A 26,806-nucleotide genomic window follows, 5' to 3' on the forward strand; every position below is an offset into this window, starting at 1 on the left:
GTGGGGGGGCGGGTTGCAGGAGAACCCTTCGCTGGAAGTAGGATGGGGGGCAGAAGTGAGATTGGAGACCACCCATTTTTTCACCAAAATGTGTGGACCCCATCTTCTTCCTCCCTCTCCCCAGCGAATAAAAAAAGAAAGCAAAAAGGCCGCAGGGGTCAGATTCTAAGAACAATAAATTAGGATTTCTGTGGCGCTAGGATTTGGCGTAACAGATCAGGCATCCTGTTAAGGCAACGCAAGCCGGCGCATAATTTAATCCGCTTAAAAAAAAAAAAGTATTTTAGATCACTGAATCTTGTCCTAAGGAGACAGCGCAACAGCACTTTAAAAAAGGAAGGACCCCACGATTCTTCTAACACCCTGATCGAGGGATTTTTAAAATAGCCAAAGTAGTGCTCAGGATCCTGCACTGGGTTGGGGGGTGGGGCAGGGAGAGAGATGGCAGCTAAGCTCAAGAAGGATACCGAGGTTTCCTACAGCCCAGAACTAGACACCTAAATCAAAAGAGATACACAGATTTAAAAACTGATCCTAATTTCCCCAACTTCTGAAAAATCCTTAAGAACCTCTAAGCCAACTAGGACGTCACTTTTAAACATTTGGAAATTTTGTCGTGGTTTTCTTTTCTTTTTTTAAAAAAAGAAGTTTTTGTCTGATAGCTTTCAGAGTTTAATCCATGCTCGTTAGGGAGAACCGGAGGAGCAACAGCTTAAGGCTTCATTAATTTGTCATCAATGTGTTTTTAGCCCCCACGGGGCTGTGGGAAGGGAAGGGGGGGAGAGGGGGGAAGGGGCAGTGGGCGGACCCCCAGAGTGCTACTCAGACCCCACCACGCTACCAGGTAACATTCACACAGAAATATTACACGTCCGAGTTTACAGTGTACAGCAATCGCTTTAGCCAGTGTACAGAGAAAGAATTTTTTAAAAAATGCAGCTGTTAATCATTATTGTGATTATTATTATTTTCGTTTAAACTGCAAACTTGATGGTGATCACTGTATGCTCAAGTTCTGTCTTTGGAGGCAAGGCTGTGAGAGGACGCAAGAAAACTGGGAAAGTATTATCCCTCTCTGGCACATTAGCTAAAGTGGTACCTCAAGTTAAGAACAGTTTCAGGTTAAGAACAGACCTCTGGAACAAATTAAGTACATAACCAGAGGTACCACTGTATTAGATGTATTATCTTGAAACGCTGTATTTTATTCTGCATGTTCTTGTGAGCCGCTCTGAGTGTGGATCTGTCATGGAAAAGCAACATACAAATAAACTCATGATGACGACCATGACAAGCCTGTCTGGGGGGGCGGGGTGAACAGGACATTGGGCATGGGTGTTTTCTTGTAGGGCTGCGCCCCAACAGCACAAACCCCTTCAAAAAATAGCCAGCTCACAGCCTTCCCCACAAATGGGCACCGCAGGGCCTTATGTATAAGCTATGAAAAGGACCTAGGGGGGGTCACAGTAGATGACAAGCTTAACATGTGTCAACTGTGTGATGCAGCAGCAAAAAAAGCAAATGCTATTCTAGCCTGCATCAACAGAAGTCGAGCGTCCCAAGGTGATAAAGGGCGTGGAAACCAAGCCTTACAAGAAACAGTTCAGCTGGGAATGTTTAGCCTGCAGAAAAGAAGACTCTGAGAGGCGACATGATAGCTGTCACGTGGAAGATGGGGCAAGCTTGTTTTCTGCCGCTCCAGAAGGGAGGACCCAAACTGATGACAAAAAGGAGATTCTGGCTGAACATTAGGAATAGCTTCCTGAGGGTAAGAACGGTTTGACAGTGGAATAGACTACCTGGGAAAGAGGGTGAACTCTCCTTAGCTGGAGGTTTCTAAGCAGAGGTTGGGTAGCCACCTGCCAGGGTTTCTCGAGCTACAATTCCTGCACTGCAGGGAGCTAGACCTCCGCTGAAAAACCTCCTTCGGCAGTTAGCCACCAGGATCACCGAAGTTTGCACGTTTAAAAAAAAAAAAGCAATAAACCAAAAGGAATAAAACCAAACAAACAGCCACACACCTTTTGCTTATTAATTCAAATTAAGACTAACCCTAATCTTCGCTCTGGTCAGTGAAAAGTGACGGCTGCCTTATCTATACCCTGGGTGCTGAATATGAAGGCTGCGACTATCCGCGGGATCGTGGGCTCGGTTCATGGCGGGGCGGGGGGCTTTGCTCAGCACCCCCCCGCCGCCCTGCTGCTCCCGGAGGCAGGAGTGCTGGAAGTCCCCGCTCAGGTATTCCATCGTCTGCATCAGGCCGCCCTGGGCAGGCGGGCCACCGGCCCCGGCCCTGTAGTGAGGTCCGCCTGTGCACTCCAGGCCGGCCCCCAGGGGCTGCCCCCCGCCTCCGCCGTGGAAAGGCATCGCCAGGTCCTGGGAGCCCGAGCTGTCGCTGTTGGGCGTGGGCAGAATGTTATTCCACAGGGGCTGGAAGTAGTGACCGTTGGTGTAGGGGGCGGGGCCGGGCAAGCTGTTGACCGGCGGCGAGGGGGTGGGCTTCTCCAGCGGGGGCTTCACGTTGAAAGGCTGGCCCATGCAGAGGTCCAGGGCGTAGCCGGGGGCCTTGCCGGCAAAGCCCTGCCCAGGCAGCTCCCGCCCGGGGGGCTTCCCCATCAGGCCCGAGGGGCCGACGGCCTCGCCGCACATCTGCTGCAGGTGAGCAAGCTGGTGCTGGTTCCAGGCTGCCACCTGCTTCATTTCGCTTTGGTAGGCGGGGGGCCCCCGGCCGACGACACCCCCCAGCGGCGGGACACCCATGGCCCCGGGGCCCGAGGGGGGGACCCCAGGGTCCACCACGCAGGAAGGCAGGGGCGTGGGGACGTTGTGGGCGGACACCCGGGTGCTCGCGCTGATCAGGAGGTTGCGGCTGATGGGGCTGGGGTTGGCAATCTGTCCCTCGCAAACTGAGGTAGCGCTGATGCCCGCGCGGGCCTGGCAGAACTGGTTGATCTGGTGGACGATGCTGCTCAGGTCCGGGGGCTGGTTCTGCTGCAGCGTGGCAGCCATGGAGAGGGGGATGGTTGAGGTAGACACAGTCACATTCGGGGGGGCGTCGGCGTCGGCCATCTTCCGGCCCCCATGCAGGCCCGCTGCCGGTGGCTGCTGCTGCTGCTGGAGCAAGTGGTTGGTGTGGTGTGGCGGAGGCTGCAGGGCCGGGTGGGCCATGCTCTGCGGGTGCTGCGGCTGCTGCAGGGCCGTGGGGATCCCCTGAGGGTGCTGCTGCTGCTGCGCCAAGCCCTGGGCGTGCTGCAGAGCCTGCTGGCGGGCCAACGCCTGCGGGTGGCTTAAAGTGCTGGGTGCCGCGTAGGGGGCGGAGGGGGGGTTCATCATGGCTTCCGGCAGCAGGCGCGTCCGGGTCCCGTCAAAGTCCTTGACGATCCCTTTGGCCGGCGGGGACCGGACGATGGCCAGGAGGCCCGTCTTCACGGAGGCCTGCGACGGCGGGTAGGGGCTGTAGCGCTGCCCGGAAGTGTCCAGCCCGTTCACGGTGCGGCGGATGTGTTTCCGCTGGGGGACCTTGACGCTGTTGGGGAAAATTTTGATAGTCAGAGGATGGCTGGCCACCTTCTTAGCATACGCGTCCAACTCTGCTGGAGTAGGGTGCTGCTGTGCGGCTCTCATTTTCTGTGGAGTGTCCCCTGGTTGGGGGGAAGGGAGGGGTGGGTGGGAAAGAGGAGGAGGAGGAGGAGGAGGAAGGAGAGAAGCAGGAAGAGGGAGAGAGAAAGGCAGAGAGACAGAGAGAGAGAGAAAGAAAACGAGAGAAAGAAAAGAGACGCCATCAACACTGACTCAACAAACAGCCAGTGCTGCCTCTTAAGAACAAAAAGAACTGCCCCCCCCAGAAAGGTCCGTCTAGGCCAGGGGTGGGGAACCCTGCATCCTCCAGATGTCCTGGACTACAACTCCCATCATCCCCTGCTATCAGTCATCCTCAGGCTGCCGGGAGTTGCAGTCCAGAGAGCCTCGCAGGTTCCCTGTCCTTGATCTAGTCCAGATATAGACAGAGAGACACTTCTGGGAAGCTCGCCAGCAGGGCATAGATGGCAATGCTCTCCGTCCCCAAACCCACTGTTTACCCACAGCACCTGGCAACCACCCCCTCAGGTAGACTGCGCCTGAACATGGAGGCTCTCTTCTTTGCTCGAGGCAACAGAAACGGAGCATAGCTTACTTCTGCTGGGCCAGGACAGATCAGGAGTCCTAAGGCAGGAGCAGCCAAGGTGGTGCCTTCGCCCACACTGTTGCTGGGCTCCCAAATCCCAGCAGTATCCTGCAGCACTGGCCATGCGCAGAGTTGGGAGCCCAGAAATGCCTGGAGGGGCCCACAATGACTGCCCCCCTGGCCCTTCCCTAAATGAGAGGCGTGTAACTCTTAAGGAAGATATTCAATCTAAATCAGATTGGTCCATCAAAAACAAAAAGAAAGCAGCCCACCAGCCCTTCTTGGTGGGCCATTCCTCAGCTTCACAGAATCATGGAATTGTAGAGTGGGGAGGGGTCTCCAGAGGGTCATCCAGTGCAACCCCCTGCAATGGTGGAAGACAGCTGACAAATCCCTGACAGGCAGCCATCCAATCGTCCTGTCTCAATGCAAGCAACCTCCTCTGAAGCATTCCTTCAACCCAGTCAGATGAGCAGGGTACAAATAATAATAAAAATATTATTATTTATTTGGGATGAGGACTTAACTCCACCCCCTGCAGCTTCAGTTTAGGTTACTATCCTCTGATTAAAATGAATTTCAAGCATAGGCATTGCTTGGAATCAGACAATGGGTGTGTGAAAAAGAACAAAAAACACCCCGTTCCCAGATGGAAGGGCAGAAAGCAACGGGCAGCCTCCCCCATCGGCAGGCAAGCCTCTCACCCCTCTGGGGGTGACTGAACACCCCAGCCACAGCAGACATGGAGATAGGGCAAAAATTACCGGCAGAGCCAATCAAAAAGGAGAGGACAGGGAGGCACACAGAGCTGCGGTGGGCAGTCTCCTCTGTGTCCACACATACCCAGAAGTGGAAGAGTAGCTGGGGCTCAAAGGAGCCTCTAATGCCTTGCTTCCTTCTTGCAGCACAGGATTTGGGAGTATGGAAGCTGTCAACCCGCCACGAAGCACTGCAGCTTCAGGGCGGGTTGTAAACCCAGATAAAGCACATTTCACAGTGTCAGCAAGACAAAGGCAACTGTTATAGCACATCAATGGTGCTGAAAAGCACGGTGGAAATAATAGCTGTGAGAACAGTCAACACTTCCTCCGTGACCCCCTGCTTCTTTTTTAGATTGCACTAAAACAGCTTTTTTTCTTTTAAAAACAACTTTAGAATAGAGGTGGAGGAAAGTATGTCCTGCCTGCCCAAGATACTGTGGGGACTCCAACTCCCATCAGCCTCAGGCAGCATGACCAAGGGTCACGGCTGCCCCCATCTTGGCTTCTGAAATGATGGGAGAGTCACTCAGGGAGGGAGTTTGCTAAGAAGGGTCCCAAAGGCCACCTCTCTCTGTCTGCATTGGCCGCAAGGAGAGTGGCTGCTGTCAATCTGGGTGAGCGGTGGAAGGGACCCCAGAGAAAGGTTCCAGGTTCAACCCACAATGAATGGAAGACTCTAAGAGAAGCCTGCTGGGTCAGGCCACTGGTCCATGGTGCAGCCTTCTGTCCTCACAGTGACCTCCTAGATGCCACCATGGGAACTCCTTGAGCAGGACCTGAGCACAAGAGCAATTCTCCCCTCCTGGGTTCTCCCAGCTCACGGCTGCACTGTCCAGATTCGTGGTGGTGGCAGCAGCTACTCACATTTCTGAAGTCCAGCGTTCATCTGCGGGTAAGAAAGCAGCTGGAAGGAGAGGTCGCCTGGTCCCGGCAGACAGGCCAGCATGGCAGGCGGTCACTAGCACATGGGGCCCTCAGTCCTCTGCACACTGCAAGGAGAGAGAGAAGGCAGGCAGGTGAGAATCCAGTCCAGCCTGGGGAACAAGGGCCAAAAATGTTATCTGCCTTTAAATTCATTGGTCAGTTTGCATTTGCTTATTATCAGAACATAGGTGCCTTTTTTTGATATATGGGACAGTAAATCTAATTTGCTTTTTAAAACAAACAGAAGCTACTGCTGATGGCTGGAAGGAAAAGGACCACATTTACACTTACTTACTTACTTACTTACTTACTTACTTACACACACACAGAGAGAGTTTCTAGATGATTACTAATCTAGTATCAACTTCTGAGTCTTTACAGATGTGAAGATGTATGCAAAAAGCAGAAGATTCTTTACACATTATTTTTTTCATGGTCCATTGCAGATTTCTCCCGGAATCTCCCGTAACAGAAAGAGGGAAGAATCTTACTTTCAACACCCCAACACTGCTCAGTGCATTTGCTTTGGGAGGGAGAGAGAAATGCAGAACACTGAAGGAAAGAGCATATGAAAGATCCAAGTTCAGACTTGGGAAAAATAAAGGTGTTTGAAATGACAAGATTGAATAGCAGTGGGGTTATTGAAGACGGAAGCCGCAGCAGCCCCCACGCCCCATTCCCAGAACCTAAACCCTGAAACCTATTTGATGTTTCCACCAGGTGGGGGTGCCTGAAAGCAGTCAGGTTGGACGAGATGCTATCTCCTCCTTCAGTGTCTGCCTGACGTGGCAGCATTAGATCTTTATGATGTTTCCAAGGCACAGTGCTTGCCTGGCTTAGCTTTGCAAATCAATTCACATCTGAAGGGGAGTTGGGGGGTGGGGAGTTCATCCATAAAACAAACTATTTTCCTGCATCTGCGTCAATGACATTTTTGGCATTCTGATGGCCAGGAAAGAAGGAGCAAAGGAAGACAGACGCAGACCAGTTTGCAAAAGCTCCTCTTCCTACTTGCCTAAAGGCAGTTCTTACTCACCAGAGGCAATCAGGAGGGAAGCTATTTAAAGTTCTGCTTGGTAGCTTCAAGCTACCCAAGTCCCTTCCCTAGAAAACTGCCCAAATGCATAAACTGACAAGCAGGGAGAGATTGGGGCCGAGAAACCCTTCCTCCTGAGCTGCTTGCTTCTAAGGACAGCCTGGCAGCTGAACCAAGCCAAAGGCCCAGCATCCCGGGTGTGAGGGAAGTTTTTAAAATGATGCACAATGTGGATGTCTCCATATCGTGAAAGGGTCTGAGAGGTGCTGGTGATGGGGAGGTCAATGCTTTTAAAACAGTATGATCTGTCAAGGAGAAGGCCTCGAGTGCTTCCCTGCCTCTCACCCACTCTCCGTGGAGAACAGGAAGCTACATTAGCACCTTCTCATGCTCTGTGTGCAGGTGGCTTGGGGCTGTGGGAAGCTTCTGGCCTCCTTCCCTGCCCACACACCTCTTTTTTTGCTAACCGACACACCAGAAAATAGCTGCTCACCACCTCCCACCCGAGTCATGGCTTTTAATTTTTTAATTATTAACACCACCCTGCTCTTCCCAGATAAATGGTTCAAAGCACTCTGCAGAGGGGAAAGCCTGGCCTGCACCATCATCCCAATACCATGAGCACATGAACAGGTAAGCCCAGTGGCTGACCCCAGACCCCACGCAGAACTGGTCGCCCCCCCAGTTGTTGTCTGTTCTGGCAGTACTGCACACCAGCCTCAAGTAAAGCCAGCTGGTACTTTGATAGGACACGGTTGTTCAGAGATGGATTCTGCAAGATGGAGGGTGCTTCCGAAGCTCTTAACTAAGTAATTCTAGTTCTCCTCCTCCACGAGAAGGCTCCAACACTGAGGTGAAGGAGGAGCAAGCTGAGAGGCAGGGCTACCTCCAGGGCTGGTTGCAAGAAAGCAGGCACAGGAGGGCTGGCTAAGGGCAGAGCCCCACTTGGCCAAATGGACCAGCTTCCCCTGCCAAGCACTGATACCTCTCTCCCCAAACCTCTGCCAGTGGGAGCCCTTCTCAGCCCTCCATGGCTTCTCTGCAAAACTGCAACGACAACTTTGCAAGTTCAGTCCAGCAAAGTTAATAGCTCACCTGTCTACACCAGTGTTTGAAATTTGCCAGGCGCCAGGATTGCCGCCTGACGTCTCCACTATCTGGAGGTGCATGCCTGGAGATTCCTTGGGTTTTGCCTGTTTTCACACACTAACAACACATTCTGTAAAATTCTATCAATGGTATCTTATCCGCACAATCAGAATGAATTTCAGGAGCCACAAAGTTGTATTGAAAAATATTAATTTTGAGCCATCTGGCCCCCAGATGGCAACTGAATGCCACAACAGGTGCCCAATTCTGCTCGAGTGTCTGAAAGTCACAGAAGCGAAATCCACGGAAGGTCGAAAGCAAAACTCCTCCTGAGAGAGACCGCACTGTCCTGGAGGGGACAAGAGAGCCAACAGGCCAATGACTTTGTCCAGGGCTTGCACTGGACTCAGCCTCAGGCACTGGCTTCCATGCAAACCTGTTGGGGCCACAGGCTGGCTTCTCTGGAGGTGACAGAAGAGGCTTGCTCTCCTTTCCTGGCACCTGCACGATTTGCAAGATGGATATATACACATAAAAGCTTCTGCAGGAAAGCCAGCCTCAGTTCCTGGGCCCTCCTTGCCCATTAATGAAAAGCAATTTATCAGCTCAGCTCTGAAGACTTGGATCTGTCTCTTAACACACGTTCACACCACCCCTTGATGCTTAAAGGGACACTCTCAAGGAGAAAGGCTTTGGAGGCGGGGAATCTAATCCCAATCCCCAAGGTAGAAAGAGAGAGCAGTCAATCATTACCTGGGGCCTTTTTTAGAAAATGAAGCAGGTGACTGGCTGGCTACCCATCAGATCCACCAAGGTGCAAACTGTCCTGGCACAGGAAGTCAGGGTTTGACTCCAGTATCTGGCAAGCCGCCCCCTGCCAGACTCTGCAAACGGATGAGATCAGCATGCAAGTGACCAAATTACTGCATGCTGGTTTCTGGAATACTTTCCATTTGGAGCCCAGCTTGGGGGACGAAAGGAATAAGAAATGCTTAGACACAGCACATGGTTCAACTATGGAACTTGCTTCCACAGGAGGCAGAGGATTAGAGAAATTCATGGAGGAGAGGGCTAGCATGTTTCTAAGTACCAGTAGCCGGACACCACAGGAGGGGAGAGTTGCTCTTGAGCTCAGGTGCTGTTGGTGGGTTTCCCGCAGGCACCCGGTTGGCCACTGTGACAAAAGGATGCTGGACTAGGTGGGCCCCTTTCGGCCTAATCCAGAGGATCTTCTTATGTTCATATGTTCTTACTGCAATGCCAACAGCCCCACCCCCGGGTTGGTTCTTACAGCTGATCCATGCCGAAAGCTATTGAAGTGACAGAGGAGGGTGGGAAGGTATTACAGCATAAACTCTTGGCATTTGCTCTGCCCATTCGGTAAGTCAGCAAAAATCACCTCCGCGGAATGGAGTCAATTTATGCAGTAATTGGCTGCTGATTTGCAGACACTGTTGAATGGAAAGGGTTTGAAATAACACTGCTGGTCACAGATGGCGTGTTCTAAGAGGGCTAGACAACCACTGAGTAATTCTGCCCGATAATTTGCCCCTGGCAAACAGCTGCTGCTCCCAGGAAAGCACCTTGGAGGCAAATTATCTACAGGGATGCACCCTCCCTCCTTCCCAGGACCAGCAGAGCCTGCAAGTCTCAGCATCTCTCGGATTTGAAAATATCATTCATTCATTCATTCTTTCTTTCCAAGAGCAAACATGGGCAGCTGAGGAGGCCATCACTTTGGAAGGAAAATAGGTCTGCCCCGAAAACAAGCTGGTGGTTCCTACAGACTGGGGAGACACCCTAGGTATGAAGGAGGACATAAATTTGTGAAGTAAAAGAAGGAAGACTCCCATCAGCCCCAGCAACCCAGAAGGAGCGACATGGGAGCTGGAGTCCAGCAACATCTCGAGGGTCTCCAGAGCTCCCACAACCCCTGCCCTAGGAGGTTGTGGTCCCCTGGAGACGGACACCAGGAGTGGGAAAGCACACCTGAGGCCAAATGCTCTCCAGCACCCCCACTCCCTATACAGCCCTCAAGTCCCTTGTACCTACGGGACCGCCTCTCCTGGTATGCCCCACGGAGAGCCTCAAGGTCCATAAATAGCAACACCCTAGTGGTCCCGGGCCCTAAGGAAGTTAGATTAGCTTCAACCAGAGCCAGGGCCTTTTCAACTCTGGCTCCGGCCTGGTGGAACGCTCTGCCTCATGAGACCAGGGCCCTGTGGGATCTGATTTCTTTCCGCAGGGCCTGTAAGACAGAGTTGTTCCGCCTGGCCTTTGGCTTGGAGCCAATTTGATTCCCTCCCCCTCTTTCTTCTTTCTTCTTTCTTTTCCTCCTCCTCCTGTGATGAGGCTACATTTTAATATTTCAATATTTTAATGTTGTATTTTAATTTTGTTTTTAAGTTGTAATCATTCAACTTGTTTTTATTATTGCTTGTAAGCCGCTCTGAGCCTGGCCTTGGTTGAGGAGGGCGGGGTATAAATAAAAATTATTATTATTATTATTATTATTATTATTATTATTATTATTAAGTTAGCCAGCCCTGACCCCATAGCAGGTGCATGCCACACAACAGGGGAGGGTTCTCTGCCAGCCCCAAACAGCTCCAGGCCAACAGGAGGTCTGAACAGCAGAGCTCTGCTTAGGGGCTGGGGATACACTGAAGGATCTTCTCTGGGGTCCTCTCTCTCCCCTGCGCTGCCTGTGAACTGTAGTCCAGACAGGAAGGATGTTGAGCCACGTTTCCTTCAGGCAAGGGAGCTCAAATGCCCCCCCTCTGCGGGCTGGGATGGCAAGGGGCGGGGGAAGGAGAGGTGCAAGGACCGCAGGCCATTTCCTGAATTAATTCCCCGATATCTCACTTAGGAAATGGGGATGGCGTCAGGGGTTTCGGAAGTGGGGCGCCCACCAGGCTCACCCCCTCCCCCACAATCCCCAGAAACAAGCCTGTTAACTTAAGCTGCTTTGGCAACAAAACAAACAGACAAACAAACTGGCATCAGGGAGCCAGGCTGCAAGTGGACATCTTGAGGATTAAACTGATTTGAGAAGCTGGCAGGGGGCACTATTCCTGATCCTCCTTATTGGGAGGGATATGCTGCCTCCCTTCGCATAAACAGACCTTTCACAAGTTCTGAACCTCAAAAAGATGTTATCTAGTTTCAGAAAGCACCTGTGTCAGTCACTATCCGCTCCAACCAAACGACCACACAGGCCCAGCTTTTCATAGGTGGCCATTAAAAAAACTTAACAAAATACAGGCAGTAGCCGTGCTTCCTGCTCGCCCACTGTCCGGCAACTCACCTCTCTCTTGGGGGGTTTCCAATCACTGCCCTTCCTCTTCCTGAGATGAAGAACCTATGTCAGGAGGCGAAAATTAAGTCCTCCTGAGAAGGAAGCCTTTATTCTTATATACATTTATTTCTTGCATTTCTACCCCACCTTTTTTCCTGCAAAGGAGCTCAATGTGGCAGATAGTCTCCCTCCACCGCCCGCATTTAATCCTCACAACAAACAACCCTGCGAGGTAGGTTAGGCTGAGGGACAGGGATTGGCCCCCAAGGTTATGCAGAGGGCTTCATGGTCAAGTGGAGATTTGAACCCTGGTCCTAGTCCAACACTCTAACCACTATGCCACACTGGCTCTCAGTGTCAATATTTTAAAAACAAGTCACTGTTCTATTATCAGCTGAAACGAATTTGCGGGGGGCAGTGGGGAGAAGAGGAAATAGGTTGTTCCTGCTCCAATGGCTTGGGGGAGGCGGTGCCTTCTAGCTTTCTTCTCCTGGTGCAGTGGTGATAAAGCTACCTTCCTCCACCTCTGCTGACAAGGGCATTGAGCATGTGGCCCCCCAGGTGTAGCTGGACCCCCAAGGCCCACTCGTCCCATGGATTATGGGAGCCGGGAGTCCAGAAATATCTGCAGAGCTGCATAAGAGGCTACAGCCACTCCCCGCAAGGAGGCAGCAAAATTACCTGTCCTCAGAGGAAGCCACACGCTCGGCTTCACTCTCACCAGAAGGCACACCCAGAACAGGGACTCGCACAGAGAACATAGCAGGCAGGGGGGGCTCTTCAGAGGGCAGGCACTTTGTATGCTTACATGCTCTAAAAGTAAACCTTTTGGTGGGGGTGGAGAATGTTAAAGAGTGAAGGAAAAGTCCATGCCACTAGAAGGCCTCTTCGGTTCTGCTGCATTAACAAGGGCTGCTGCAACCAGCCCCTCCGCTTCAGGGATCCTCAGAACCTCTGGGCTGTGCTATCTGGACTATGAATCACTTTAATTAATATTTACCAAAGTGCCTGAAAAACTCCCTTGCCTTCTCTGTTTTTCGCCCTTGACATTACTCAGCCAAGCTGCTGCTGGATGATCAATGCTTCTGAGGCCGTTGCTCCTTCCCAGCAAGGCGATGAGGGGTGGGGAAGAGAGCCTGACGGCAGCAACTCCAAGGCCTAATTGCGCATACATTATGCCGTTAATTATGCAGTTGGGTCCGGCTGGGTATAAAGCGCCACATTCTGGAGGTTGAAGTTTTCCAGGCTTGGCGTGGTTTTGAAGGTGGGGAATCACTCCCCAAATTACAGCACGGGTCTCCACCGCCACCTTCCACAGAGCCCCACCCTGCTTGGCAGAGCAACCTGGGCCAATGCAATCCAGGCAGGGCAAGTGGCGCAACCTTTATAAATTATGCAAATGAGGTGCAATCCCGATTACTGGAAACCCTATCCTGCTTACTTTAAATTCTGTCCTGATTACTGGCAACCCTGTTGGGGCTACCTGTGATTTTGCCAAGCGTATCTTTCATCGGGTCTGTACCTTTGCAACCTTCAGCAGCAGAGAAGTTCAGTGGCAGAGCATCTGTTGCACAAGCAGAAGGTCCCAGGTTCAATCCCCAGTGGCACCAACAGGTAGGGCTGGGAGAGACTCCTGCCTGAAATCCTGGGGAGTCATTGCTGCCAGTCAGTGCAGGCAATTCTGAGCTAGGTGGGACTAATGGTCTGCTTCCTGTGCTCCTAGATCCTTGGGAAAGTGATCTCCAGGACAACCATAAATATGTTCCGCTTTCCTGTGAATGAGGGGACACACACAGCCCTGATTGCAAACCACAAGACCAAGAGCCCTCAGTCGTGTGACCCTAAAACCACCTCTGACATGGGAGAGAAAGAACTGAAGGACCGTTACATCTTCCCTTTAACACAGAACAGCAAGTTTTGTGCATTCCTCTCCCCTACTTCTTCCCTACCGATGCTACAAGATAAATAAAACCAGCTTCAACAAATGCAACAGGCACTTTCATTTACTGCCTGAAGCAGCAGCAGCTACAAGATATTCTAAAACTGCAGAACCTAAATGTGAAACCCCCCAGAACGACAACTTTAAAAGGGATGGGAACAAAATACAATAAGAAAGAACCTCAAAGCTGTAGCAGGCCTTTTTCTTTCCTTTACAAACATTACAAACCACTAAGGTTTAAAGGCAAACGGAAGACTTAAACTACCTGGCAAGTCGTGTTCCCTCTAAAAGGCCACTGATGAAGACAGGCTGCAAAGATGAGCATGACTTTTTAACCAGACAGCTTCTCTCTTGGACACAGGGTGGGAGCATGAATCATTATTTTGTCCCCATCTTCTCTGCAACCTAAGACTGTTCAGCAGGGGTGTCCAACCTGTGCCCTGACCTATATAGGGATAAACTTCTGCTCCCATTATAGTTGATCACAGTCATGCTGGCTACTGGGAGATGGAATCAACAACATCCTGGATGGCCACAGCTTAGCCATCCTGCCTCACAGTTTCATATAGAACAATATTTGCAAATCATTGCTTGCCTGATTGCCTATGGAGAATGGAGTCATGGCCAGGAAACTAAAGAAGGGAAAATAAATTCATTCTCTCTGTCTTTTCATTTTTAAAGTGGGTTAGTAACTTTTGTGGACTTACTTACAAGGGTGCACAACATGCTGAGATTCTTTTGAGGTCAGTATTGCTGTTAAGTCCACAAAAGTTACTAGGCCATACAAATTCTTACAAGCCTCTCTGCTTTTGTGATGCTTCAGTGGTTGCATCTTTTGCCAATCTGGTGACCTCCAGATGTCTGGGGACTAAACACTCATAAGGGAATCTTAATGCTGTACACCGTTCTGACATCTTTTAATAATTGGCAGTATAAAAACTGAATAAATAACAATAAAAATAGGACTTGTGGTCCTAAATACCTGGAGAGGACCAGGTTGGTACCCAGTTCTACCTCTCTTTTAAATCCGAACCAGTGAAGGCAGTAACTCCTGTAGTGCAGGGGGCTAGATGACCCCTGAGGTCCCTTTCCAACTTGACAATTCTGATTTTATAACTCCCACTGGCAGTTGCAGAAACCCCACATCCACTCTGGCCGATTCTATTTCAAGGGAGCTGAATTTATCATCTTAGATGTGAATTGAAGAAAGGAAAGGCAGTGGGAGAGAGAGAGAAAAGCAAAAGGAGATCACCAATATATTTGAAGCTGTTCTTCCAGCCAGCTAAGGAAAGTATGTGTTTCCAGGAGTTGGAGAGGAGGAGGGTTATTATACATAGCTACTTGATCACACATACCTGCCCCATCTCACCTGCTCCCACCTTTGCTCCTGTGGCTCCAAAGTCAGCTGCATACAACACTCAACGCCTCAACCAGGACGTCTGCTACAAACACATCAACAGGCTCTTTCTGACGCCTGGCAACTTCTTTTTCTTTTAAAGAAGAAACCTGAGTTGGTTGCCCTTCCACTAGTTGCAGCTTCCGGATTTCAACGGCCCAACGTTAATATTGCAAGCTGATTCAATGTGCCAGTAAGTTGACACCCTCACAATTTACAACAGCCTGGAGGGGTAGCTGATCACACTTACGTTGTCGTCCTCTCCCACTGCCTCCAAGGAGACTTGTGGGGGATGATTCCACTTCACCTTGCAACCACCCTAGGAAGCAGAGCAGGCCAAGAGATGCTGGCTTGCCAAGGGCACCAAACAGGTGAGCTTCAGTGCTTGGTCAGCAGCCGAGATCTGCTCTCCTGGCTGGCAGTCGCAAATAGTCCTCCTTGCCCCACCGCGCAGGAACAGAGTCTGACTGCTGCTCAGGAGCAAAGTCTACAACAGAGGGAGAGCTGCTAACTCTGCACACCCTATCATTTAAAAAAATATATTATTTTTTACTTTGTTTTGGGGGAGGGTTGGGAAAACACTCCCACCTGAACCCCTGGAAAGCCAACTGCTGTCAGTCAATGTGGACTGTACTGAGCAATGGGCTGGCTCAGTGTCAGGGAACTTCTTACATTCCTATGAAAGGTCAGGCTTGGACGTGGGGGTCCTGGCTGCTCTTCAGAGGGCTTCACTACCTTTGCTGTAATGAGCGAATCTGTAGAAGGCCGAGCACCTCAGCTCTTTTCCATCACAATTTTAAAAGCCCTCCTGCTCTCTGTCAACATCTCAAAAGCATGATGTACAGAGCAAATTTTGCCCAAATTGCAATGATCTAAAGTCACAATGTCCCTCTAACTTCTGGTTCACAAGCCAGACAGAAATCAACCAAGATTAAATCAGGGAAGATTCAGAAGGCTCAATTTGCTACAGCTCTCCCTTTAGATTTCGGCATACCCCAGGCTATCCCTTCAGCTCGTGACACTCTGCACCTCTCCTGCTGCAACGAGCACCCTCCAGATCAGCACCCTCCAGACCCTTGATCCCAAGCTGGCTCCTGGAAAAGGAACACCCAAACAACACCAAAAACTGGGGGTGGGGGTGGGGAATGCAAGTCATTTGGAGACCAAATGAGCAAGCAATAAATTCTCCGTCTGCCATTTCCCTACTTGCCCAAGCAGCTTCTGCTTCAGCTTCCAGAAAGAATGTACAAAATCTGAGCTGCCACAACAGGAATGCACAAACCATCAACATCATTTTATTATTTGTACCCCACGCCCATCAGACTGGGTTGCTCCAGCCACTCTGGGAGGCTCCCAACAAAATATTAAAAACACAGTAAAACATCAAAACTTAAATAGCTTCCGTGCACAGGGCTGCCTTCAGATGTCTTCTAAAAGTTGTATAGTTATTTATCTCCCTGACTTCTGATGGGAGGGCGTTCCACAGTGTGGGCGCCACTACCAAGAAGACCCTCTGCATCTTAGAGACATTAGCTTTCATTTCAAAGCAAAAAGACAAGCCTCTGACCCTTAAGGTTTGGAAGACAAGCTTGAAGTTGGAAGCATGTTACCTGGTAAACTCTCAGAAGTCAAGAGGACCTGCAGACCTTGAGGGGCAGAGCTCCAGTGCTCTGCAAATCCTAGGAGGACACGGGAAGGGCCCTGCAACTGGGTCAGTCCAAAGGCCAATTGAGTCCAATGTTCTGCTTGGTAGCTAACCAGATGCCCCAACGGGATGCCTGGAAGCAGTTCATGAATGCAACCACGCTCTCTCCAACAACCTCTCTGTGTGCCTTGCAGAAGAAGAATGCAAGCATTTTTGTTTGTTTTAAAAAAGCAAGCAAAAAGTGAAGGTTGCGAACAATTCTCATGGCCTGCTTCCGTAATTACAGATAAGAGTATGGGCAGTGTTGTGTCTTGAGCCTTGGCCCAAGAGTCATTTAGCTCAGCATCACACTGCTAGTCCAATTCTCCTGACAGGGAGACAGAGAAATATTTGGTAAGCAGAACCAAAGACAAGGATCCTAGACAAGTACCCATTCCCAAGATTATTTAGAAACAAGGGTCTCTCTGCCCTTGTGAAAGTGCAGCTGGGCATGGGCAAGGGGGGTGGGGAGCGCCCACTGACTGTCCCAGAAGAGGGAGGGGAATTTTTTTTTGCAAACCCTCCATTACTAGGCATTTTTGTGAATCACATAGAGGGGAGGGGAGATATGGAAACACAGAAAGGCTTTCTATGTGGCTGAGGTCACGAGCTCCTTTAGATCCAAGATTGCCCTTCAATTAATACACACTGAATACAGCATTAACAAACGCTTCCCTTTCCTCTTCCAAGTAAAAGAAAATTGATTATGCTGCTGCTGATTGGTTTCAGGAGATCAATTCTGAGAGCCAACACAGTTCCTTCCTTGTCATGAGTTCAATTTGGTCAGCATGGTTGACTTTTGAGAATAAAAAGCCAAAAATCAAAAGGACTGCGCCATGTTGGTGCCAATGAGGTAGAAGCCAGAATTCTGCAGCCTTTCCCCAACCTACTTCACAATGACCTTTGGCTCTACAATTGTACAATGCTGCCCTCCAAACCCCACCATGCTTGACCATTGGCCAGGCTGAGTGGAGATGATGGCAAATGAAGTCCAAAGACACTGCCAGTGACTCTAGAACAACATTCACCAACAGGTGCCCATCAGCCCCAAGGCTGCTCTAGACCATACCACAGAATACTTTGCAGCACACCAAAAGCGGCCAGCCTGGGAAAGAAGCATTCAGCAGAGCGCCTCAGCGGGACCAACTCATATCGCTGTGCAATCAGGCATACGTAAGAACTCTCTCTTCCATCCAGTGGATGGAAAACCTAAATGTTTCCAATGCTTACTTGGCAAGGCAGCTCAAAACGGAAAGAACTCTGGGTTAACAACATATGCAGTGGATTGTCTCTAGGTCACCTCAACCAAACTAGTGCTCAAATCAGGTGGCCGCTAAGTTCAAAGATAAATTACACAATTAAAACCAAAAAGCAGCCACAGGCTTATTCAGACACCTCGCTAAAAAGGACCTACATATTTTTAAGGAAGCTCCACATGCTTGGAGGGAGGGAGTGTTCCTGTTGTATTTTAGCTCAGGGACACAAGTACATCCATTTTATTTCATGATGTTTGTAAGCAGCCCTATTCCTCAGGTGAAATAATAGGTTTAATAAAGTAGTCAGCCCATGAGAGACGCCACACTTTTTTACACTCTGGATCCAGACCGTTGCTTCTGCTGTACACATACAAACTGAACTTAAATGAAGGTTACATCTTAATAACTCTGGGTTTACCAAACTATTACATGCAAGGATCAAATTTTACTTCTCAGCCATGAATCCCACAGCATTTGAGCTGTGATCTGTTCAGCCTCAGACTTAAGATACCTTGGGCAAGACACAGTCCAATCTCATTTTTACAACCTGATCTTTATCATGTTTAATCAGAAGTAGATTCCAACAAGTTCAATAGTTAACCCCTTGAAGCTGCGGTCTCTTGCATGCTTCCCTTGCTTGGAAGGTAGCCATACTGAACTCAGAAGAACTTACTCCCACGTAAACATGAGAGGAGCAGATGACCCACATTACAACAACCACCTTGTTGTGTGATCTGCAGTGTTCTTACTTGGGATACAACCTGAACTGAATTCAATGGCACTTACTCCTAGGCAGATGGAAGTAAAATAGGGTTGCCATACGTCTGGAATGTCCTGGACATATCCGGAACATGGCAGTTGGAAACAATGTCCAGGCAGTAATTGCAAAAATGTCTGGGAAAATTTCTTTGAGATTTTGCAAAAAAGCTCAACAACTTTGGCCAAAAGATAAAAAATATTAGGGGAGGCAGCACTTTGGCTTTGCATGGTTTATTGGTTATAATGGAGGCAAAAGTGGGGGAGGCAGGGGTTAAACAGGCTGGAAAAAACCTGTGACACACTTCATGGAAAGTCTCAAGGGAACTGGAAGCAATTTGGGGGGGGGGAGGTTTAATGGAAGCATAACAAGCATGGCCCTCAGTTGTTCAAGGTCAGCAGTGTTTTTAGAGATACATATGTAGTGAAAAGAAAAATCAGATCAAAGCAGTACTTACTTCTGAGTAAATATGCATTGGATTAGGCTGTATAAGAGGGGAAGAAGCAGAATAAATTCTCTTATTCTGAGGAGGTTATTTGATCAGGCTTGTTAGAACAGACCACCATCAAAACCTTACTTTGCTTACAGCAATTTCCTTGACTTCAGACACAGAAAAATGAATTTTTTTTTTGAGGTGGAGGGGAGAATAAGAAAAGGGAACCAGATCATTTCACCTGCCACTCACATCCCCCATCCTGTGGCATTTGTCAAAAGCTGTTCCTCCATTTATCACTTGTGTAGTAATAATAATAATAATAATAATAATAATAATTTATTATTTATACCCCGCCCATCTGGCTGGGCCTCCCCAGCCACTCTGGGCGGCATCCATAGAAAACAAAAATACAGTAAAATATCACATGTTAAAAACTTCCCTGAACAGGGCTGCCTTAAGATGTCTTCTGAATGTCAGGTAGTTGTTTATCACTTTGACATCTGATGGGAGGGCGTTCCACAGGGCGGGCGCCACTACCGAGAAGGCCCTCTGACTGGTTCCCTGTAGCTTTGCTTCTTGCAATGAGGGAACCGCCAGAAGGCCCTCGGCGCTGGACCTCAACGTCCGGGCAGAATGATGGGGGTGGAGACGCTCCTTCAGGTATACTGGACCGAGGCCGTTTAGGGCTTTAAAGGTAAGCACCAACACTTTGAATTGTGCTCGGAAACGTACTGGGAGCCAATGTAGGTCTTTCAAGACCGGTGTTATATGGTCTCGGCAGCCGCCCCCAGTCACCAGTCTAGCTGCCGCATTCTGGATTAGTTGTAGTTTCCAAGTCACCTTCAAAGGTAGCCCCACGTAGAGTGCATTGCAGTAGTCCAAGCGGGAGATAACCAGAGCATGCACCACTCTGGCGAGACAGTCCGCAGGCAGATAGGGTCTCAGCCTACGTACCAGATGGAGCTGGTAAACAGCTGTCCTGGACACAAATTTGACCTGTGCCTCCATGGACAGCTGTGAGTCCAAAATGACTCCCAGGCTGCGCACCTGGTCCTTCAGGGGCACAGTTACCCCATTCAGGACCAGGGAATCCTCCACACCTGCCCGCCTCCTGTCCCCCAAAAATAGTACTTCTGTCTTGTCAGGATTCAACCTCAATCTGTTAGCCGCCATCCATCCTCCAACCGCCTCCAGACACTCTCACAGGACCTTCACCGCCCTCACTGGTTCTGATTTAAAAGAGAGGTAGAGCTGGGTATCATCTGCATACTGATGAACACCCAGCCCAAACCTCCTGATGATCTCTCCCAGCGGCTGCATGTAAATGTTGAAAAGCATGGGGGAGAGGACAGAACCCTGAGGCACCCCACAAGTGAGAGCCCAGGGGTCTGAACACTCATCCCCCACCACCACTTTCTGAACACGGCCCAGGAGGAAGGAGCGGAACCAATGTATGACAGTGCCCCCAGCTCCCAGCCCCTCAAGACGGTCCAGAAGGATGTTATGGTCGATGGTATCAAACGCCGCTGAGAGATCCAGCAGAACCAGGAAACAACTCTCACCTTTGTCCCTAGCCCGCCGGAGATCATCAACCAGTGCGACCAAGGCAGTTTCAGTCCCATGATGAGGCCTGAATCCCGACTGGAAGGGATCCAAATGGTCCGCTTCTTCCAGGCGTGCCTGGAGTTGTTCGGCAACCGCCCGCTCAATCACCTTGCCCAAGAATGGAAGATTTGAGACTGGGCGATAGTTGGCCATCGTGGCCGCATCTAAAGATGGTTTTTTAAGAAGCGGTTTAATAACCGCCTCTTTCAGTGGGTCTGGGAAGGCTCCCTCACGGAGGGAAGCATTCACCACCCCACGAAGCCCATCGCCCAGTCCTTCCCGGCTAGCTTTTATAAGCCAGGATGGGCAAGGATCCAGGAGACAGGTGGTTGGTTTCACTCGTCCAAGCAGCCTGTCCACATCCTCGGAGGTAACAGATTGGAATTGATCCCACTCAACTTGACTAGACAGAACTCTAGCACTCTCCCGCCCCGGCCCTGCTCCCACGGTGGAGTCTACTTCTTCCCGAATCTGAGCGATTTTATCTGCAAAAAACTTTGCAAAATCATTGCAGGAGAACATGTGGCCCGTACTGGGCCCCGATGTTGCAGGTGGTTCCGCTAAATTGTGAACCACCTGAAAAAGTCTCCTGCTGCTGTTTGTGTAAAACCAAAGGTCATCACAAAACATTTATCAAAGCTGTGCCACTCTTCCTCTTAATAATAATTTTAGAAAGCCAGCCTCAGCCTCAACCCTGATGAGCTTTCTTGCTCCTCAGAGACTTCTGCACCCCCACTGAGCAGGAGGGGACTTAGGCACGGGGAAAGCCAAGCCAATCAACTCCCTGCAGGTAACCTCTATCTGCATCGCTAGCTCACCTGTAAAATGGCAAGTGAACAAGAATAGCAAATGTGCACATAGGGCTTGGAGGAAGTTCTCCTAACACACCCCAAAAAGGCACAGGCAGGCCACAGACAATGCCACAACCTACCTCACTGCCAGCCTTTGCCAACTGGGTGCCCTCAAGGTGCTGGCTGGGGCTTATGGGAGTTGTAGTCCACAACATCTTGAGGGCACCTGGCTGGGAAAGGTCATGATATGCACCTTAGGAGCCAAGGAGCTTTCTGACTGTAAAAACCAGAGTCCAGAGAGCCAGGACTCAGTGCTTTGTCACTGAGCTATGATTTCCCACCCCCCACAAAATTCCTGAAGATTTGAACACAAGACTTGAGGGGCTCATTCTCTCTCAAGAAAATTACACATATATGATCAGGACTGGGGAGGAAAACATCTAGAAATCTAGCATCAGTTCCTAGATGGGCCACAATTGTCCTCCAACCTTGAGCACGGTTGGGGCTTAAAGTACTAGGAACTGGAGGGGAAATGTCTCAGCCCCATAGGTCAGGAGTTGGGACCCTCCGGAAGTTGTTGGGACTCCGGTTCTCTTCAGCTCCCGCCAGCATGGGATGGGAGCTGGAGTTCCTCCTGGGTATGATCATTTAAACACCCAAAGAGGCCAACTATTTAGGCTTCTCAATTTGGTAACACAGCATCGCTGACATGTGAGATGCATACCTCGGGTTTGTGATGAGCATATATTTATAAGCAGCTATCCTCAGTTTTCGATATCTTTCTGGTACAGATGCCCACCCAAGCTATCAACCGCCCTGATTACCAAGGAATCGGTCCTCCATTGATCCCAGTATCTCATGCTGAGGAAAGGTGATGTCCTGTGACAGGCTAACTTGCCCCAACAAAGTTTTCCAAGAATGTGGTAGTAAATATCCCCACTCCCCACAAACATAGGGAGACCATAAACTCAACATGGAGATGGGGTAATTGAGAGCAGGAGCAGGAGAGAGTCTGGCTGCTGGATCAGGCCTAGTCCAGCCTCCTGTTCTCACAGGGCCTAGCAAAACGTCTCTTCTGGGAAGACCACGAGCAGGACCTGGGCACAACAAAAGCACTCTCCCCATTCAGGAATCCCAGTAAATCAGTATCATCAATGGGGCTAGGAAAATTCTGGTTTGTGGCATCACAAAATTCTGGTTTTCAGCTTCACAGAAAGTGTAGAAGGATTCACAGCTCAGGGGCAGAGGTCCTGCTTTGTGTGCAGGAGGTTGCAGATTCAGTCGCCAGATAAAAAGGGATTGAGTGCTGGGAACAATGCCCCTCTGCCTGAAAACCTGGAGGCCTGCTGCTGCCAGTCAGAACAAACAATTCTGGTTTAGATGGGACATAAATCCTGACCCAATACAAGGCAACTTCCTATTTATTTTTGTAAGTACCAGAATCCTTACACGTTCAGGAGCACCAGACATTCACCCCCACTACCATCCCCAGTTCTGGCAGCAGATATGTAGCCTGAGGAAGGGAGAGGCTGAGTCCATGACAGAGAGGAAATAATCCGAACTGGCTTTTCAAGCCAGATGCAAAAAAGGCCTCTGAGCGAGGCCGAGAATGGAAGTGGCAGCTTGATTAAAGCTACCTCAGCTCCCCGTGACAGAACCGCCCCTCAGGCAACCAGCCAAGGAATTTCACATGTTTGCAAACTCTGTATCAAAGGGGTGGTGGTGGTTTTTTTTTTTTTTGGAGGGGGGCGTTGCATAATGAGAGTAGGACAAAGTGGATTTCCCCCTAGATGGCACCCCCACCCCTGCTCTCTCAACCCATTCACATCATCTAAATTTGACTCATCAGACACTTCAACCGAGGCAGAGAGAACTGAGAACACCTAAAGAAATTTAGGGAAAGACCCTTAAGTGTAATTAAATCAGCCAAGCCTAGTCTCTCAATTCCAGGAGAAGCCAAAGGTGGTCTCCAAAAGGCACCTGTTCTTTCCATTACTTCCCCTAAGAACAGCAGGGGGGGGGCTGCCTCTCCAGGCCCCACCAAGACCAAAAACCAGCATCTTTTTTGTTCCCTGCTTCCAAAATCCACAGAGGACATTGAATGTCTCTGTGACAGAGGACAGAAGCAGGACGTGGTGCCTTCCAGGCCTGCCTGATGCAATGTCACTACCAGGGGTGCCCTTGCTGGGAGGTGAGGGAGCCTTCGGATCTGAATTCCTGCCACAAGGGAGCTGGGCAAAGGGACCTGAACAAGGAGAGCGTGGGGACTATAGGGCAAGTCTGTTTTGTAAAAGGACACATGTCCTAAATTGAATTTGAATTAAGTTTGAATTTCAGGAGAGCCTGGGACACATTGGGGAGGCGTGGCAGGTTAGACTGGCCAAGACTTAGGGGGCTGATATGTAGGGGCGGGGAAAGGTAGCTAACTTATGGAACAAACCAGGTTCACTTAAGGCAGTTGCTCTATAGCATTGAATAGATTTTCAGGGGCACCTGCCTCCTTGACCAAACAGGGGTATGGGGCAAAGCAAGGCCCTAGACCATCCCTTATTAAAAAGAAATAAAAATTACCATGTCTCCCCCCACCTTTGGAATGAGACCAAACCTTATTCCTACTGCTACTAAAGGCGGACACACACAGACGCCCAATTCAGTACGATAGAAAACTCAAGAGGTGGTGCAGGAGGGGGTCATATCCAGGTAAAGACAGCAGGCAAGGCTGCAAGCTGAAAGGGGTGGATATTGGCGATGGAGCAGGATATGGCACTGGGGAAAGGTTTATGGGAGTGGGCGGGGGAGAGACCTCAAGAGAAAGTGGGGGCTGCAGTTTGCAATGGGGGAGAGAAGTGGAGTAAGTGCTTGAGCTGCAATGCAAGCTGTACTTCATTGTGGGAGGGGCAAGAGGCCCACCTCACACTGGGGGGGGGGGACCCAGCGGAGGCAGCTAGTTCAAGGACCCAGGTGTGGGGAGGGGAGAGAGAAATGATGCAAGAGCAAACATGAGCAGCCCCAGCTGGATTTGTGCAGGAAGGAAAAGGAAAAGAAAGCAGGAGCCCACCTGATGGAAAGAGGAAGCTGGTGAGGGGGGGGGGAGGCTGCAAGTTCAAGAGGTGGGGGTGGCTGCAATGGAAAGAGGAGACTCTGATGGTGCAGGAGGAGGAGGAGGAGCAACTCAGGCCGGAAGGGGTTTTTTGGGGGGGGGGGCTTCCCTAAGAAGCGAGGAAGCAGGTGACTTTGCAAGTTCAAAATCGGTAGGCAGATAAGTAGGGGCAAAAAGGAGGTGCAGCCAGAGGAGGCTCCTCAGCAGCAGCGGGATTGGGGGCGGGAAGAGGCCCCACCGACCCCCTGGGGGCATTTTCTCTTTTTCCTCTAACATTCATCTTGATACTGGGATTGGGGAAGAAGGACAAAAAGGGGTGCGGGGGGAAGAGCAGCAGATGAGGCTACCATCTTTATCGAAACGAATTTTAAAATGGGGTGTTTGAATTTGGAGCAGGCTGAAAAAAAACACGTGTATATATAGATATACTGTACATATATGTGAATGTGTGTGGGGGGGATAATCCTCTGTTCCCCACCTCAACAAATGCAAAATAAATGGGAGGGGGGATGGACTTCCCCCAGGTCCCCCTAATTGCCCCCCAAATACACAGCCCCCCTCCATCGTCCTAAGCCCCCCTTAACATCCCCATTCATTACTCCACAAATACACAACCCCCCCAATTATCACCCCCATTAGTTACCCCCCAGTCGCCCCCCATTAATTCCCCCCCCCCACGCAGAGAGGCCTTGCGTGCTCCCCCCCCTTTTCGGGTGGGGTTTTTTTGCCCCCCTCCCCCCAGGTAGGCCCTCCGCCCCTCCCCCCACCGGGAGCGGGAGGGGCGCCTGGCCGGGCCTGAGGAGGGGGGGGAGGGTGTCTTTATAACCGCCCCCCCCCGGTGCAGCTTCCCTCCGCCTCACCCACCGTGGGAGCCCCCGCCCGGCCCTCATGGCGCCGCCGCCGCCCGCCTCGCCTCTCCTCTGGCCGCCTTCAGCCGCCGCCGCCGCCGCCGCCGCCTTCTTTCCCCTCAGAGCCGGCTCGGCCGCTCCCCCCCTTCTGCGCACGCGCCGCCCGGCCCAGAAGAGGCTCCTCCTCCTCCTCTTCCACCAGCACCGCCTCCAAGAGGGAAGGGTCACAGCAGCAGGAAGGGCACGCGGACACTTCCGGCTCTCTGTGAGGGGCTGGTGGGGGTGTGGGGGCGAAAGAGAAGAGAGGCTCGGCCTGGAGGTTTGTTCGTTTCTGCGGGTTCGGAGCAAGGCGAGATAACAGCTTGAAGGTGCACGGGCGCCTTCGTTTCCACCACACCCACCGTCTCTCCGGAGGTCAAATGGAAACTGGAAGTGACAGTTACGTTGGGATTTTTTTCGTTTGAGACGCGGACCTTTCCTTATCTCTATGGCTTTTTTGTGCCAGTCTCTGCATCGCTCGCTACTGTGCTATGGAGGAAATGCCGGGTTTGACATCCTGGTGCGCACGCGCAGCGCACGCGCTCTCTTTTCCTCCACATCCGAGCACATGCTGGCTGGGGGCTGATGGGAGTTGTAGTCCAGAACATCTGGACGACATCCAGGCTGTCCTACCTTGTGGCCTATTGAGTTAGGGTGGAGGAACTGTAACAGCCCTGTATATTTTATCATTAGTAATTATTTTATTAGTATAATTATTATAATGTCCCAGCTTCAAGGAGCTGGTGTACATGACCCTCACCCTTTAAAACAACCCTGTGAGGTAGGTTAGGCCAAGAGGCAGCGACTGGGCCCCAAGGTCACCCAGGAGGAGCTTAATGGCCAAGTGGGGATTTGAACCCTGGTCCCTTCCAGGTCCTAGTGCGAAACTCCAACTACTATACCACACTGGCCCTTTCTCCTCGTTTTTTAATAACTGCATAAACTGTTTAACTTGCTTTTAAATGGCATGAAGTGCTTTACTGCGAGCCACCCTGGGCCCTTGTGTCAAAGGTCAAGGAATAAATCTTATTATTTCATTGTGACCTCTGTTTTGAGAGAGAAGGTGGGAGGTTAAGAGAGGACAAGTTATTCCAGGTCTCCGCTGCCACAGGATAAAGCCACGCCTGTTAGCCAGATGCAGCAAACAATAAAGAGGAATTAAGCAAAGGAGAGGGCCCAGGCAGCTGTTGCAAAATGGAGAAGAACAAAAAGTACCCATTGCTCTGACCAGACCCAACGATGCAATCTTACGTGGGTGTACATCGACGCAAGCTCTACTTGAGTTTCTGTGGGGTTTTGCTTCCAAGAAAGTGTGCCTGGCGTTGTAGCCTCAAGCACCTGACATCACGCTGAAAAATCTGTCTAGTGTCCATAGTAAAATGGTTACATCTTCACTAAGTGCCACCGGACTCTTGGTTAGCAGCAAGGAAGGTGCAGACACCTCACACCAGGAATGCCTGTATGTCAGGATGGATGGGGGATCTGTGGTCCTCCATATGTAAAATGGAGATTGCCAAAGCAAACCGGAAGCTGAGAGGGCAGGGGTTGCTTTTCATTGTACGCCTTTAGGCGCCAGGTGAAAACATCCCTCTTCAACCAGACCTTTGGCTGATTACATCCAATACCCTTTTAAATGTATTTGGGGCAGGGTTATTGGTATGTTTTTGTTCTTGTAGATCAGA

General features: G+C 50.4%; 2 protein-coding genes across 3 annotated transcripts in view; one reads left to right on the plus strand and one right to left on the minus strand.

Moving 5' to 3' along the window:
• Positions 1–25,203, minus strand: FAM222B (family with sequence similarity 222 member B). 2 transcript variants are annotated; one of them, XM_053367215.1, is made up of 3 exons: positions 25,102–25,203; positions 5,791–5,915; positions 1–3,641 (listed from the first exon to the last, which is right to left on the minus strand). In XM_053367215.1, the coding sequence occupies exons 2-3, from the start codon at positions 5,870–5,872 to the stop codon at positions 2,092–2,094; spliced, it is 1,632 nt and encodes a 543-aa protein (XP_053223190.1). In that variant the 5' UTR covers positions 5,873–5,915; positions 25,102–25,203; the 3' UTR covers positions 1–2,091. The 2 variants fall into 2 exon arrangements, with proteins under 2 accessions (XP_053223190.1, XP_053223191.1); XM_053367216.1 differs by lacking the exon at positions 25,102–25,203 and having other exon boundaries at positions 1–3,526; positions 5,791–5,894.
• TRAF4 (TNF receptor associated factor 4) overlaps positions 1–26,806 on the plus strand; it is a 77,980-nt gene that overhangs the window by 38,475 nt on the left and 12,699 nt on the right. The gene's annotated exons all lie outside the window — the stretch shown is intronic.

The sequence above is a fragment of the Podarcis raffonei genome, chromosome 15 (genome assembly GCF_027172205.1).
Source record: "Podarcis raffonei isolate rPodRaf1 chromosome 15, rPodRaf1.pri, whole genome shotgun sequence".
Classification (NCBI taxonomy): Eukaryota; Metazoa; Chordata; class Lepidosauria; order Squamata; family Lacertidae; genus Podarcis; species Podarcis raffonei.

What these genes read in the sequence shown, in the direction of transcription:
- FAM222B (XM_053367215.1), bottom strand. Translation starts at nt 5,872, where the DNA reads ATGCTGGCCTGTCTGCCGGGACCAGGCGACCTCTCCTTCCAGCTGCTT. An exon ending in GAACGCTGGACTTCAGAAAT is followed by an intron (nt 3,642 to 5,790) that starts GTGAGTAGCTGC and finishes CCCCCCAACCAG; the next exon opens with GGGACACTCCACAGAAAATG.